The 17,011-nt window shown below is 42.2% G+C and overlaps 1 protein-coding gene across 2 annotated transcripts in view; it reads left to right on the top strand.

The window, feature by feature from the left end:
* The window catches only part of LOC133010990 (cyclin-dependent kinase-like 5), a 32,774-nt gene extending 17,475 nt beyond the window's left edge, over positions 1–15,299 (top strand). Inside the window, exons 4-19 of one of the 2 annotated variants that reach the window (XM_061078666.1) lie at positions 3,094–3,139; positions 3,323–3,459; positions 3,577–3,697; positions 4,257–4,316; positions 5,413–5,503; positions 5,619–5,808; positions 8,079–8,159; positions 8,988–9,154; positions 9,612–10,656; positions 11,087–11,188; positions 11,657–11,762; positions 12,678–12,801; positions 12,994–13,099; positions 13,338–13,460; positions 14,590–14,745; positions 14,848–15,299. In XM_061078666.1, the coding sequence (XP_060934649.1) occupies positions 3,094–3,139; positions 3,323–3,459; positions 3,577–3,697; positions 4,257–4,316; positions 5,413–5,503; positions 5,619–5,808; positions 8,079–8,159; positions 8,988–9,154; positions 9,612–10,656; positions 11,087–11,188; positions 11,657–11,762; positions 12,678–12,801; positions 12,994–13,099; positions 13,338–13,460; positions 14,590–14,745; positions 14,848–15,207 (3,015 nt within the window). In that variant the 3' untranslated portion in view covers positions 15,208–15,299. Of the gene's footprint in view, positions 1–3,093; positions 3,140–3,322; positions 3,460–3,576; positions 3,698–4,256; positions 4,317–5,412; positions 5,504–5,618; positions 5,809–8,078; positions 8,160–8,987; positions 9,155–9,611; positions 10,657–11,083; positions 11,189–11,656; positions 11,763–12,677; positions 12,802–12,993; positions 13,100–13,337; positions 13,461–14,589; positions 14,746–14,847 lie in introns of both variants that reach the window. The other variant, XM_061078665.1, reaches the window with a different exon arrangement.
* Positions 15,300–17,011: the final 1,712 nt, after the last annotated feature.

Here is a 17,011-nt window from a genome sequence, read left to right as displayed (position 1 = left end):
CATTATTTGTTGTAATACTTAGAAACTAATGAGAGATCAGTGGGTTGTACTGTTGGTTTTACGCTGTGTAATCTGAGAATGTGTGATCATTCTGACTGCAGTGCTTTCTACTCTTTGTACTTGAAGCAGAAATAACCTGAACTGACTTAAATGACTGATGTAATGTGCCATGAATTGGAGCAGAGAAGCAGGTTACCTTGGGTCTCTGAAGTTTTAAAGTCTCTGGTTGGGGAGTGTTGGTGCTTTTCAGGCCTCCACAAGTCAATCAATGCTGCTGGCAGTAGGGAAGTGAATCTTGTTCATTTTTTACAGCTTCTGTCTTGTCAAGTGTGTGTTTGCGCTCTTGTGATTTGTGCTTTTTGGCTTTTTTTGCAAATGTTTTATGGAATTGAGGTGGAACTGAGATCAGTTAATTATGCAGCAACAACAAGAAAACGACAACAAAGCAAAAATAATTTAAGACATCTATCTAGTAAAATACTAAGACTATTTCCATTTTATTAAACAAGTGGTAACAAGGTAGATACAAAATGCCTTTCCACCAGAAAATATACATTTAAAACTCCCTACCCTTAACCCCATGACTCTTCATCAGCACATACACATTTTGCCTCGGTCTTCAACATAATCCCATTGGACAAAGATATTTATGCATTGATAGATATTAAGGGATTAAAACATTAAATACAACTCATGCAAATACCCACAAATTGTTGTACAAAGTCCTCAAAAGATTGTAATATACAATTACGATGTAAAACTGTTATACTCCCAATGAAGCAAAGTCCTTCCCAGCCAACAGTTCCAAACGAAGCAGGATTTATCAATACTTAACTTAGGCCAAATACTCAAAGGGACTTAGAGAAACAATTTTAATCCACATTCATTTTTTAGTTGACCAACTTTTGGATGTGCTTTTAATCCCTCTGCAGTTTGATGGAAAAGACTCCACAGAGATGACAGTGAGGCAAGAACAGTTGTTCAATACATAATCAGGGAGGGGCCCTGTAGGAGGTATAGTGATGAGTGGGCCAAGTGTCTTAGATTGAGATCACAACATCTTGGGCTGTCCAAGATCTCATTTACAAACTGGTCTTTGTCGTTCACTGAGATACAATCAGTTTGTTAGTTAGTCAGTCAAAGTTTGTTAACTATTCCAACAAATGTTGTCGTTATCCTGTCGAACCATCTGAAATAAGATAAGTAAACATCTAGTGGAAGATAATGGATGAGGTAATTATGTTCCGGCGTACAATTGATTTATAGGACATTTACATTCCTCGTCATTGTTAAATATAGAACCACCCACATGGCAAGACACCATGAATGGGCCTTTAATTATGACATCACCAGATCAATTTGCTTTTTAGAACGGGCTTGGAAACCCGAAGATTATTTTTGATTTCCAGGGGATTTAATCAATTGAGGAGAACTGCAAACAATTTAAGAACAAACAAGCAAATATTTGTTCTTCGAGAGAAAATATACCATCTCGTTTGTTTTATACTATCACTATGGAGGATTCAACAGACTTCTGGTAGCCATCTTGGCTGCTTACAATAATGCAATCACACACACATTATTTTAATATAATTGTTGGGATTGGTCCACTTTGTGGGGATAAAAATCAGTCTGAATGGGAGGGAGACCATTCCCATCTGCCAGGGTGGATAAATCTAAGCTCTGTCATTGCTCTGGTTTACATGCTAAACACTTTGACTTTTTTTATTGCATATGCAGTTGCATGAATCATTGTCCCGTCTCAAATATTGCTCATCATATGTATACATCCATCCATTATCTATACTTTATCTCTAGCTTATCGAATATCTTATCCTCTGATGGTCACGAGGGCCGGAGCCAATCCCAGCTGACATTGGGCGAGAGGCTGGAAACACCGTGACCCTGGACAGGTCGCCAGTGAATCACAGGGCTATATACAGACATGACAGGAGTGACACACATCAGTGTTTCATGTGCACTACATAGCATTAAAGCCTACGATATACACGACTTATACTGATTAGTTAAAATGCACTGTAGGTTCTGGTCAGGATCATTTCCTCAATCAGTGAGACGTACATGTATAACAGGCCATTCAATTTGAAATGTTTCCCTGCTGTGCATCATGTCCCTTCACTCAGACTCTCTTGCATATGCAGTGTACGGGGATGCTCATGACCCTGCTGTGAATCATCTTGTACTTCTCCTTTCTGGTAGCAGTCATTGTTCACTGTGATCTATGTTGCGATGTTGCCTCTGGCTTTCTGACGGGGTGAAACTGGAGCACAGCTCTGAGCCATAGTTAGAAATACCAGGCCGAACTAGGACATGTCGAGAAATGGGGCTAGCGGTGGGGCGTCTCTCACAGAGAACTTCATAGAGGAATGATGAAAAGTGTCTCTGGGATAACGGACTCAGTGGTCACTACATCAGAATTTCATAGTTTGCTCCATATATTTTTGATTATTTCAATAGATTTTTTATTCTTTCTCATAAGGCACCCACTGTTCCAGGTGCGCTGGTCCTATGTATACATTTCACCTGTGAATAATTCAGTTACATTAGTGCTTCACAGCCGTTGTATGCTGACCTTTCCTCGATTACCTATAATGTGATACAAAGAGCAGTAAACGTTCACACAAAGGAACCTATAACCATCAATTAATCACCAATTTACTGGCATTTTTGCTTGAAAGTTTATTTGAAATATTCATCAAATACTAAATGGTTGCTTGATTTTCTGTTCATCAAATAATCTGCTCAGCACCAAATCATTGCAGCTCGACATCAGACTAAAAACAACCCTGAAAGACAAGGAAGTTCTAAAGGAAGACACTTTTTGTTTTGTTTTGCTCTCCGAGCTCAGTAATGATTGTACAATTCATCGTGTGACTTCTTGTTTGGGTACTGACCCCAGGTTTGCAACCACTGATGACATTAGTATGACTAATATTGCTGAAGATTAGAATTAGGTTATCATACTAGTTTCGGGGGGATTTACAAAATTCAGTTTTTTTTTAGATCTTTTTAGCTAAAAAATTGTGTTTTTCCCAAATTGATTTCTCACTGGCTGCTTTGTTCTCATTGTAGGAGACCAATGAAATTGTGGCCATTAAGAAGTTCAAGGACAGTGAAGGTAAGAGGGCTCTTTTCTCTGAAGAGGACAACGCAACGACAAAATTACCAGCGATCACATGTTTTTTTTATCGTCAAACACCCTCTACATAATCTTTATTTCTGTTGGGCTGCTTCCCATTCTCCTCAATACATGTACGCCCAGTGTATTCCTGATTTCTGTCTCTATCTCACCTCCATGCAGAAAATGAAGAGGTTAAAGAAACGACTCTGCGGGAGCTTAAGATGCTCCGCACGCTCAAGCAGGAAAATATCGTGGAGTTGAAAGAGGCATTCCGCAGAAGAGGAAAGCTGTATCTCGTCTTTGAGTATGTGGAGAAGGTAAACTCCCTCTACAGACCTTTTCTTGATTAGCTCTACACTGATTTCTTCTAATATTACTTTCGCCCGGTGTGGTGGTCTTATTAAAAAATGTTTGTGTGTGATTTCATTTTTTAGAACATGCTTGAGCTGCTGGAGGAGTTACCCAATGGTGTGCCGACAGAGAAAGCCCGCAGCTACATCTTCCAACTAATCAAGGCGATCCACTGGTGCCACAAGCATGACATCGTTCATCGGGGTAAAGATTTTATTCTGATTGGGACATGAGGGAGACATTATTAATGAGGCGTAGAAGAGACAGCAAGAGGACCATAGCGCTGCTTTGACTACTGCTTTTTTGGATGCAGAGAATTGGATATAATAGAAAACATATAATTTTTCTCTTGAAACAGTAGCTTTAAAGGTTTTCTAATGCGCTGTACACTACCTTGTTCACAAGCTTTGGGCGAATCAGTGGCAGCAGAGCAGGAAACCAGATGGCCCATGTGAATTTTTGGCACACTGAGAACAACTTAGCAGGCGTCCAAATGGCCTGTGGCATACCCAGACACACATATGACAGTGTTACCAAGGGATTTGATGTATAAATTACAGTTTGAATTTACAATTTGAAAATTCGATTATTCAGATTCTTTGTTTGCCGTGTTTAAGAAGAAATATTATTCACTTTTTTAATCCTTTCATTTGTCTCATGGATGAGCATTCGGTGTGAAGATAAAGATGATAGTGATGATGTAGTGATGATACCCCTGACCAGCGCATGTGTCATACTCTCCATCTGTGTTTTTCCTCCTCAGACATAAAGCCAGAAAACCTTCTCATCAGCTCTGACGACACCCTGAAGTTGTGTGACTTTGGTGAGCACCTCTATCAAACACTGACACTGTAAGGGTTGTAAGGAAGGCAGCCAAAAACGGTCCAGGCTGTGATGTAGAAAGGATATTTTCAACAGAAACCTATATTTGGCTGAAACCAGTGCTTCTGGAGTACAGCAGGCGGGCTTCATCTGGTTCATCTACAACTCAGCGTGCAGCCTCCTCTTGCTTCACACACGGCTGCTGTGCATTCTCCTCTCATCTCAATTAATGAAACGTGTCGGAAAACAAGACGCGAATAAACGCCTTGATTCAATCTGGTAGTGCCTCAACAAAACGGGGGGGGGGGGAACATAGCATAGCCTGGCATCATGTAAGCAATCTGGAGTGAGAGACTGAAGACCTGCTGATTGCTCTGTGTCAGTCAAAGGTATAGAGGGAACAGACATGGATCCCACTGTGAGGGTTTACATTTTGGACTGTGTCATGCTTCACATTTAATTTCATTGTGTGATGTTTTGATTTCAGACTATGAGAAATGCCCAAACTGAAAGTGAAAAGTTCATGCCGACAGCTATTTGCACCAGTCTACTTTATTACTGTTTATTAATGCAAGAATTAAAAATGGACTTAAACATAGGTCATTCAGGACTTTGTATTTCCTGCTGAGATTCAAATAAGATGATAATAATAATTTCCCAAAGGCCACCCTCCGAAAACTCAATATGTCATAGTTCTTCAGGATTATGAAAAGGAATTCATATTTTTACCCATGTAGTTAAAATCTGACATTTTGCATCACTCATTTGCTAAAATATACAACCACAGCTAGTGGCTTTAGTCACAGGATTATGAATATGAAAATCTTCCAGCATGTAATAGTTGCTATTTTCTATGACTGATGATGTGTTAAACAATATCCAGGATTAATATGATTTAATATTCCCAGAGGGTTAATCATCTCTTCTACTGTACACGAGTACAGCTTTATCCTAACTCAGCTACTTTAAGCTACTTGAATCTTAATGAGAACCCGGAGAGGTACCAGACTGAAATCACTTTTTGGTGTCTCAGCATATAGAGCCTATCAAAAGTCTCCTCATCATACTATATTGCCTCCTCTGTCTTTTCTTTCCAGGCTTTGCACGTAATCTCTCAGAGGGGACTGATGCCAATTACACAGAGTATGTCGCCACTAGATGGTACCGCTCTCCAGAGCTCCTGCTCGGGTACGTACTGGTTTTTTTCAATCAAGCAGGGGTGAAAACTACAATGACATATCATTTAAGTGGCTATTCTTAAGCCTGGCCTTCCTTCTACAACCCCGTGAATCTCTGGTCCCAGGGCACCTTACGGGAAGGCGGTGGACATGTGGTCAGTGGGCTGCATCCTCGGAGAGCTGAGCGACGGACAGCCTCTGTTCCCAGGAGAGAGTGAGATTGACCAGCTCTTCACCATTCAGAAAGTGCTGGGACCCCTGCCACCAGAACAGATGAAGCTTTTCTATAACAACCCCCGCTTCCATGGGCTGCGGGTAATGTCAGGCCACACATCACAACCCTCACTTAGGTTCTCTCTTCTGACCCATCTCTCTATGATGCTCCTAATTATTTCTGCTCCTTCCCTTTTCTCCCACGTGATCTTCTCTCTCTATTTTCGCTGTCTCTTTCTGCCTCCTCCTCGTTCTTCTTCATCTTCTTCCCGCATTTATTTTCTCCCCCTGCTAAGTCTGTCCAATCTCTGCTTGTTTCTTTCTTTCTGGCGGAGTGTTCTGTGCCGTGACTGATTGGATCACAATGACTCATCGTGTATCATGTATCCTGTGTGCGCTGTGAAGGAAGGCTGTGTTAAGTCTTCTTTTGCAGGCTGGTTCTACAACAGACCTGGGTTATCCTTCTCTTTCCCTTCATGCCCACGCCTCAGGATATAATTATTAGTTTGCAAACTGCCCTTATGTGAATCTCTGCTGGTGATATGGACCCAGCTTGATAATTATTAATTTTTTGCATCCTGGACACTTGATTAATGGGTGTGGGCATGCACCCTAAATTATTTTCAGAATTCCTGCTCATTAATCTACATTAACCTTGTTCTCTCCATCCAATGGCTTTCTACACAGAGACAGAAACATGTTGGAGAGGGATTGTTCACGAGTAAACATCACCTGCTATTGTTAGTAACCGCTCAAGGGGAAAGATATCTCTGCTCTCCACAACATTGCTATGCCTGTTAAATTTAAACAAGTCGATAGATAGCATCTGAATGGTGGACATTTATACTTAAACCCCTCATTAACAGACTGACTCTCTTAATAACAGTGGGAAAGACCACAACACAACCACTGAGAGGCAAATGGTGTTTTCTACCGAAGCACACAAACTGTAGTCATTAAAAAATAATGCAGCAGACCAGCAAGAAAGCCCACAACACTTGAACGCAGGATGTCTCATGGTCGCTTTATCACATTGGCCACCTACGGTGTGCTTTGTATCACTTGGAAATGTGTTGACGTTCTGAACATTTTGTGTTTTTTCTTTTGGCAAACAGCAGATTCACAATAGTCAGAAAGAAAACAAGAGTGGATGTGGAAGTCATCTCATGCGATGGTGCTCTGTGTGAACATTGTTTTACAAAACCTTATTTGAGGAGTAGTAGCATCTTCACGGTAACGTCTGAAGAATTCTGTGAGCACCTCAAAAGATTTTACAACAGTGTCATTGTTACATGACATCCCCTGCAAACTTTGATTAGGTTCATTAATTCTCAGAGTGGAAATTACTTGTTATATACAGTGAAAAATTACGATAGATATTTAGCAGTCAGACATGTCAACAGACGGACCTCATGTGAAAACCATATTGCAGCAGCATTAGTAACACTAACATACAAACTACCTGATATTTCAAGAGGATATTAGTTTAAGAACTTATCCAGCTATTTCAATATACTTAAAACAATCAATCAACAAATATAGCGTACGTCAAACAGACCATAAATACAAATTCAAACCTTAAATAGATCAAACTTAAAATGACACACATGATGATAGTTAAAATGAAAGTTAAGAAATTATGTTAAAACTAAAACTTCAACCCATGCCTCAAGAAAGGGCCACAGTAAGTACAACATGTTATTCATAGGGTTCAGGTATGTGGGCAAAAAAACTTTAACACCTTTGTGCAAAATGTGTGGAGTCACTAATAAGTCGCTCCACACACTTTTTTTACTTTGAGTTAAGTGAAAAACTAACAAACAGGGGATGACCAGAGTAAAGTTTGAACCATTGTCTTTTTTGTCCCTGATGAATCGGGAATCAGACCAATGTAGAACCAGCTTTCTAATCCCCAGTAATTCTGTTACCCCAACATGCAGTAGCATTAGTACCAGGAAGTGGCCACACTGACAATAGCAGGGTTGATGTGCTGTAAACCAAATTTTGTGATCTCTGCAGCTGATTTAATATCTTACTTCCTGCCTCTGTCTGCGTTACCCGGCTGCTCCTCCTTTCATTAGAATAATACAGAGGATTTGTTGCTGTTTTGAATGCTTCTGTGCAGAAAACCTCCTTCTGCATTGTGCATGTGTGAAAGGTGAACTGTGGATAAAGTCCAGATAATTGGGTTCAGACAGGTCATTACTGAAAACAGCTTTAGTAATATTGAAGTTCAGGTAATTAACACTTGGAATCAAACGAGTTGATGCGTCTACTCTACACACAGCACAGTTGGTTGCTATTTCTGCAAAGCAGTAATTATTTGGCTGTTTACCAGTTTTTCAGTTCTTTTTTCCTCTCTGTCGTTTCAGTTCCCTGCTGTGAACCACCCACAGACCCTGGAGCGCCGATACCTGGGAATCATTGGCGGAGGCCTGCTGGACCTGCTGAAGGTAAGGATCACAGGTCCGGCAATAATTGGCAAAGCTGCTCTTCCGAGGTGTGATTTTTTTTTTTTTAAACTTTTATCCATTTCTGGTTCATTCCTGCTCACATAGTGGCATAGTTTTAGAAACTACACACTTGATGGCACACTCGATAATTGCATCAGGATCATCGTGTTTACGTCGTGACTGCATGATGCCTCTTCACTGCTTCAGCATCTCTCAGCTCATATCCTGGTTCCAGCACTGCTGTTATTGCTGTGTCTGCACTGTAAACAGGAGCTCCATGTCAAGAATGTGGGCTGTGTTTGTGCACTTGTGCTTTTCCCAGCAGATAGTGACTCACCGCTAACTCAATGTCATCTCAGGACTGGATTCAGGACGGCCATGCATCGATCTCATTACATACCAGGCTTTTTTGAATTGACCTTAGATATTAATTGACCTCAAATGTATTTGCTAAATGCCAATGTGAGGCTGCATTTCTTGCAAAGAGTAGTTCTGTCTTTGTTTGTCTGCCTTGTTTGTTGTAAGATTATTGATACAATGAAACCATACTACTCTGAAATTATTAACATATTCCGTTCAGGTTTTTTTTTAATGTATTCACACTGAATTCAGCTTTCATATGAGTCTATGGAGACCGGTTATTGAACAAATTGATTTGAGTCACAAAAAAATAAAATGTCGCAAATTACATTTTACATCGTTTGCAGCCTGACTGCTATGATAATGGTGGTGACTCATAAAAGCATGACTGTTTCAGTTTGTTTGCGATGTCAGGATGTTCGGGTGGCTTCAGGACTCACAGGCTTTCTCTGTGTGTTTGGGTGTTAGAACCTGCTGTTGCTGAACCCGACAGAGCGGTTTCTCACGGAGCAGAGCCTCAACCACCACACCTTCCAGACTCTGCGGCTGGTGGAGCGGCCAGGCCCACCGACACCGACACCTGTACGCTCCTCCAAGAGAAAACCTCACCATGGAGACAACACCACCCCCAGCAGGTCAGCAGCAAGCACCATACAATGTGGATGGATGATAGATAGATAGATAGATTTTATGCAAGAGTAAGGGTCCTCTGATGGATCCCTGTGGAACACCAAATGGTCTGTATTTATAAAGTGCTTTTTAAGTCTTGATGTGCTTTACAGTTGTCATTTGCCCTTTCACACACACATTCATTAAGTGCATCTATGTGCAGTACTCTATTCTGCACCAATCCTCCTTGTATGATAGGGTGTCCTCCTTTCAGTTCCCTGCTGTGAACCAAGACAGGGATTGAACCGCAGACCCTCTGGTTATTGGATGACCCGCTCTACCTCAAGAGCCACAGCCACCATATTTACACATCAAGCAAAATTACTTTGATGAGATTTTTACCATCTAAAGACGATATTTTCCACCCAATAGCATAACATTGAATATGTGATGCACAGTTGACCATTCTTCTCTCTCTCTCAGGAGCCATGGTAGTAAGAGCTCAGGAAGCCATCGCTCCAGCAGCAGAGAGGGCTCCAGCTTGCCTCGGCATGAAGACCTCCACCCCAGCAACGACAGCTTTCTCAACGGCAACATGCCTACAGCGATCAACCTCAGTCCCACCCTGCATCCCAAGAACTACCAGCCGCAGATCTTTAACCATTCCACTTCGTGCAGCATGGACCTAGCCAGCAGCAACCTGCCTCACTTGCTCAGTCCCGGTGAGGCCAAGGGCAAGGGGGACTTCGACAAGAGCCTGGGATCCAAGGTGTCAGACGGCCCCGGGGCCAAGTACCTCAAATCCAATTTCCGCTCGCAGCAGAACCGCCATTCCTTTGTGGAGGGTAAAACCAACACGCTTCAGTCAGGGGAGAAACATAGTAGACACAGCTACATGGAGTCTCACAGCTCCACACCCTCCTCCTCCAAGTTTGCCTACCTAAACTTATCCAAGAGCTACGGTACTCTTAGTGATGCCAAGTCTGTGGGAAACTTAAATGATGTGCATCTCTATGCGGATGAGCCTACAGCGCGCTATTTTCCTTCAAGCTGCCTTGACCTCACGGCTCCGAGCAGCCCAGCAGCCCGCCGAGTCGACAGACTGGGACTCGGCACAGCAAGCCGAGGAAGCATGCGCACAGAGAGGGAAAGCAACACTCTGGACTCTTCTTACAGGCGCTCATCCATCCGCCACAAGGCCTCAGAGGAGGCCAAGTCGCCAGATACCCTGGACCCTGGGGAAAGTGGCGTGGAAAGGACCCACGCTCACTCTCTGTCCGCCCCACATGACAATGTGTCTTACGGTCAGGGGTACAATAGCCCCTTCTCCTCCCAGCAGAGGCCGCACCGTCACTCTATGTACGTAAGGAGGGACCACCAGAGGACACACGGGGCGGACGAGGGTCTGGTGGTGAGTCAGGGCATGCCTACCAGAGCCAGCAGCCTCCAGCTCCTTTCCCCACAGCTGCAGCACCGCACGCTGCCTCACCACTCTGGGGGCTCCTCCAGAGAAGAAGACATGAGCAGGGTCAGTCACCAGCCCACATCAGTCTCCAAGCAAAAGGAAAGTCTAAGCCTACAGGATGTAAACATATCAAATGCCTACACCAGGTTGTGTTGGATAACTCTTCCTTGGTGTCCGTTTGTACAGAAGCATGGCAAGGGTTTATTTTGGTAGCCTCTGAAAATAGCATGATCTGTGTTTAGATTTTTCAGCTAGATCTTGTCAGTCAGTTTCTCAGGTTTGTAAAGAATTGGAAAGGAAAGATTAATATAACTGCCGCTGCATTTATTTATAATGGTGAAGATCTTGTTAGGATATACAATGAATCATATTAACTGGATATTTATAAATACTGTACACACACATATAGTTTATATAGGGTGTGCGTGTGTGCATTCGTATGTGCGCTGCAATGCTGTGCTCACCTCATGCTTCATCATGTCTCTGTTAGCAGACTGAACAGGCACCCACTGAGGTCATCCACAGCAGACCCCCAATAAGGGACTCGACCAGGGACAACTCTGCATCTTTTCACACACAACGGCAAAAAAGCGAGGTCCGACATTCTGCCTGCACCCACCATTCCCCACCCACATCCAGTCTTCCGAGAGTGTGGATGTGGGTGGATACTGCTGTCATGAACTGCTCTCTCCCTTTATCTCTCTCTCTCTCCCTCCCTCCCTCTCTCTCTCCCTCCCTCTCTCTCTCTCCCTCCCTCTCTCGCTCTCTCTCTCCTCATCGGATGCCTCTTCATTTTCTCTGTGTGCTTTGCTTCCCTCTAAAGTGACTATACTTACGATAGCACAGTCAAGCTTGTCATCGCAGCACATTTCAGTTTGGCTCTGACTACATTCATAGCCTCCACAGATGCTGTTTTATTATAATGGCCACTTTTAAATCAATACACCTTCCCCCTTGTTCTTGTTATTAAAGGTACATTTTTTAAAATCCGCTCAGATAGAGAGGCATGCAGAGCAGTAGGCCTCTGTGGCTTTATGTGACGAGCTCTTCTGTTGTGACTCAGGTCGGCTTATATCATGACAAGCAAACAGAAGATGGAGGCTCCTCCAAAGAGAATCGTAACATCTACAGTGAATCCATGCCAAGGAGAGTGGGAAGCTTCTACAGAGGTTGGTTTGGACAGAAATCCCTTTTATTCACTGCACTGTGCAGATCAAATTGTAGAGCATCTCAATCTGTTTGCGGTTAACTACAAATCTTACACATCTAATTTATTCATTGGCCAGTAATTCTCATTGATTACTGAATCAGAGTTTTAAAAATCTTGTTTAAAATTCCTTTGTGCATACTCCTGTTATTTAATATAAATACACAATAATCAAGCATGAATATGTTCTATTGATTTTTGAGGTCAGACAATTCCAATAATAATTTTTGACTAAGATTACTTTTACGTACTTTGTTTAGGAGTCTGTTACTAACCCTGTCAGCAGCACTGTGAGACTGTAGCCCAGCACAGACTTTCTGTCAGTGACAGTGTTAAAAGCAAGTTAGAGGCCAGGGGATCACCAAAACCAGTTAGATTCATCTTCTGGGAAACAATAAATAGTCACAATATGTGGACAAAAATGGTGGCTTACAATTGTAACCAAGGTATTTACCCTCAATACACCTCTCAGTGCTCTGTTGGGAACAAACTATGCAATGCGGACATTGTCTCTAAATTGCCTCAATAAAATCTTTGGCATTTATCTATCAACATTTACTTTTCTCCCTATCTTCCTTTAACAGTACTCTGATGTCTCATATTATTACATTGTTTTGACACAAGCTCAATAGGGCACCAGAGAAAAGACATTCTACACATAAATGTCTTTAATGTTGATGTAATATTTATCCTTTTCATTGGTTGGAGTTACAATTCGCAGTCTTGTCTAACATAATACATTACATAGTGATACAGTTCATTTTGAAAGTACTTAAGGCCTGCTTGGTAAAGACTGCAGAATGTGTTGGAGCTGTACAGAACTGTAATCTGTTGATTTTCCCCCTGAATGAACTTGTTTGCTGTGTTTGTTGAACAGTCCCTTCCCCCCGGCCAGACAACTCCTTTCATGATAGCAGGGGTCAGAGCCGGGGCTCTGGCTTGTCCGGGGACAGCAGCGGTTTGACCAACCACTCCAAACGCCAGCAGGGCTTTGACCCTTGGTAATTATGCACGTGGATTTGTTAATTCACCAAAGAATATCTTCTCTAACTGAGGCAACAGTGAAAACTCCAATTTGTTCATGGTCTGTTGTTCTGGCACATTACATTTTAAACTGGTGGCTTTAACATAAATTGTAAGTCTTATTAGGACTTGGACGACAGAGCGCTCAGTCGGCTTTGATTTATTTTCAGGACTGGCCCAGATACTGTTGTGTTGAGCTCCTCTGAGCCGTCCAAAGAAAAAGAGAAGCAGGGTTTCTTCAGAGCAATAAAGAAGAAAAAGAAAAAATCGCAAATGGTGAGTTGTATGTCGAGTAATTCTTCGGGTGCGAGACGTGTCTGGATATTCACGCACATGTCCTTTTGGATGTCAACACCTTGTCTGTTAAGCTGTCTGTCTACATACTACACCTCCTCCTCAGTGTTCCAAATGTTTAATACTTTTCCTGTATTCACACAGAAATATCAAGCCATGTCTACTTGTTGTGTTGTGCTCATGTCCCCTGTGCCACCAGTCATGTGCCTCTATATTACAGATGGAGGTCCCCGGTGGAAGGCCTCCTGTCATCAAGAAATGTCTTTTCCCTCTGTTTAGCCCAAAGAATAACATAAAGCATAGTTCCACTGTGAGAGTCCTCCCTGTAGTGCCGTCTCCCATGGTACATGCTGTTTTACACTCTCCTACTCATCCTGCAGCTCAGTGTCACCCAACTAACAACGCATGCAGTAGGAACACTAATCCACTCTGTTTTATTGTTTACTTTCAACTTTAAACAGAGTTTTTCTCTTGTTTTATTTAATACTCTTATTTAATGAAATGATGCATTGTGGTTAATTCACGTAACAATGAATGGCTAACATGAACAAGCCAGATCCATAGAGGCAGGAACAATAACATTAAATATTAACAATGAGGCAATGATTTTTTGGGAAGGCTAATCATGAATCTTTTTCCGGCAAGCTGTATGGATCTGGCTGTGCTCAGTCCATCAGATTCTGATCAATGGCCACTGATTTCAACCACTGCCCTGAAAGCATGTCTCTGGTTATGATCTGAGGATAAGTGAGAGAACTCATCTTTTGTGTAACATGAGATTTTAGAGACGTTTGTGTGACCGGATGTAAAGAGCATAGGATGAACCAGAAGAGTTATATGAAAAGAAAGCATATTCTCACATGTTTCACTGCCTGAATTCCCAGTGACAGTAACAGTTCATCGCAAAACAGGTGTGTGAGACGCTCTCGTCCCTTCACTTTTCTATTTATAGGTGACACTTTGTTCAGATTGGGAGAGGAGGGTTTCTGCTGATCACAGAGCGCAAATAAATGCAATCTGGCGCCAGGCAAGCAGACTCAGAGCTGGTGGAAAAGAGTGTGTAGTACTGCTCATAGAGTAGATGGTCTCATGAAAAGCTTCATGTACAAGATGAGTTGTCTCTCCTCTTCCTCACATCAGAAAATGATTCGGGTTTCTGGCTCCGGATGCATGTTGGTTTGTTTGTTTCCACTGCACTTGAGATCAAACAATGCTATGACCAATTATATCAAAATGAACTCAAGACTTATGTCAGTGGTAAATCGACACATGTAAAGGACGACACATACCACAGATATGTTCTCTTAAGAACATCTCCGCATATTGATAAAACCTGTGCTGTAAATGGTGTTTATTTTACTTCAAAAAGCACATTCATTGTGTTACTTGTTGTCCTTCACATTGTGTGGAACTGCCTCTGTCAGGAGTGTGACGTTAGGGCTAGATGACAACTGACTGTAACTGTGCGACAGGTCCCCACTGAAGGGGTGGATCCAGTCATCCAGAAGTCGTCCAGGTCTTCAGGTCACCAGAGCGGCCGCCACAGGACCCGTGACAAGAGCAGAGACCGAGACCGAGACAGGGACAAGGACTGGCCTCCTGAGAAGCTGTCGGATTCACATTCTCCGGTAAGTCTCAGAGAAGGGATAAAGTTCTGTTCTTCTTCTACTACTTCTCCTTCTTACTGTGAAATGTGATTTATAGATGGTGTGTCATGTCTTATTTTTTAGAGTCAACCACTGAAGTCACTTCGCAAGCTCCTGCACCTTTCGTCCTCCTCCTCCAACCAGACGGCGCCCTCTGATATGCGCTATCAGCAACTGCCTAATCCAGCTTCCGCTCAAGGTGGTTTCTCTGAGAGCCGGGGCCACTCAGGGGTCAGTACGCCCCAGCTGAAGAGCCGACAGGCGGCCTACCCACTGCCTGCACAGCTGGAGTCCGGCTGGCACCCGTCTGCCCTGGGCCGCCCCGAGGGCAACCCCTACCCGGAGCAAATGGGCATCAAGGGAGGCCAGAACGGGCACGGCTTCGGACGCCCGTCCAGGTCTCGTATGCCAAACCTCAATGACCTGAAAGAGACGGCGCTGTGATTTCCACGGCCCTCACACTCACTGGGGGATGACGCTTCCCCTCTGTTGCTCCTATACCTCCCTTATGTAACAGTACACCTGCTGTACACACACACACACACACACACACACACACACACACACACACACACACACACACACACACACACACACACACACACACACACACACACACACACACACACACACACACACACACACACACACACACAGTTACCAAACCTTCAGTTTTAAACACTGCTTGCAAACAGGCCAAAAGCCTTTTAATGTCTACTTTTTTTAAACTTCCATGTTTGATAGACTTTATATTATTACTTCTATAATTCTGATTATAATTTGTATTATAAAGTAAATATATTACAAATTAAATATATATAAATGGATCAAGTGTAGATTTTAAGTGTAAGTATTTTTGTTTCTATCAATATAGAAATATAGAACATTTTACTGCGTAGTATTTCCTTAAGACTATCTAAAGCATTTTAAACAAATGAATTTTATCAGTTGTTACCATAGAGATGGGTAATGTCAGTGATATCATTGTGTTCATCTCATTCAGGACTGTAACTCTTCGTCTGAGCTGTCTCGCCGTTAGATGTGCTTTCATCTCCTGGACACAGATGCTCAGATGTGTCATGCTCAGTTGCAGTGTAGTTTTTCTGAGTTGGCTCCGACAATCTCTGTTAATCTATTTAGGTTTGTATGTCTTTTTTGAAACGCAGCCATTTTAGACACTTTGGTGCCATAAACTAATAGAAATCCTAACCTAACACCTCCCTCTGTAGGTCACAATGAAGCACTGCATTTATCGTTTTCGGACAGATTACCACTCACTAACATTTCGATAATGTCTTTTCATGTATATGAAGTGTTAATAATCCCTTCCGTATATATTCTAAACAAATATACAGTTAGAACTATGGCTAGACGTCATTTCAAACAGAACAGTCTTTAATAACTGTACCTTATGCAGACTATGCCGAAGATACTTCTGGTTATCTACAAGTATTTACTAAGAAGTTCATGTATGTGTAATGAAGCACCCACTGTAATTAAACCTTTATACTTTGCTTCACACATCTCAAGCAAACTGCGCTCACGAACAAGATTCAAGAAAGTCTGTTAAAGATTTCACAAAAGCTACTTCCAAGTGGTTTCAATCGTTTAATCAGCTAAAAATGTGACATAAAGTTTAACTGGTGGAATTTTGTCTATAAGAATAACTTTAATTGTATTTGTTATAATTATTGTTGGTAAGTAACTTTTTACAGCAGTTAGAGGAATATAAAAGCCATGTGGCCGTTCTAGTGCAGTGGTTCCCAACATGATGTTCCCCCACAGCCCTGTCACTTAAACTCAAGCACCTCTGCAGTTATGTTCCAAATGTGTTCATTTTAAACTGGATTTATAGTTACAATATTTCATACCACTGCACTGTGTTTGGTCAAGTTTATATGTTTACTGTTACCACTTGGTCATAAGATGGATTTTTCAACCATTTTACTGTTTCCTTTTTTATCAGTTTCTCATTTATTTATCATTCATTTTTTTAGCTTTGTTTATCCTCCAATTTTGGTGGCTAAAGAGTTTCTATCTATTTCTTTCTCGATATCTAATATTCAGTCCAGTGCTTTAAGTTTTTCACACACCCATACTGTTCAGGTATTACTGCTGACTCGGTATGTGGGTATATTTTTTCAGTTCTCTACCATCTTTCTATGTGCCCCCTTGAAACTGCAGAGCCCCCCCCTCCGTCCCTGGTTTTACATGTGCACCTGGTTTAGAGTCACTGTACTACTGTATT

This window comes from Limanda limanda, chromosome 9, assembly GCF_963576545.1.
Source record: "Limanda limanda chromosome 9, fLimLim1.1, whole genome shotgun sequence".
Classification (NCBI taxonomy): Eukaryota; Metazoa; Chordata; class Actinopteri; order Pleuronectiformes; family Pleuronectidae; genus Limanda; species Limanda limanda.
This window is presented reverse-complemented; position numbering and strand designations above follow the sequence as displayed.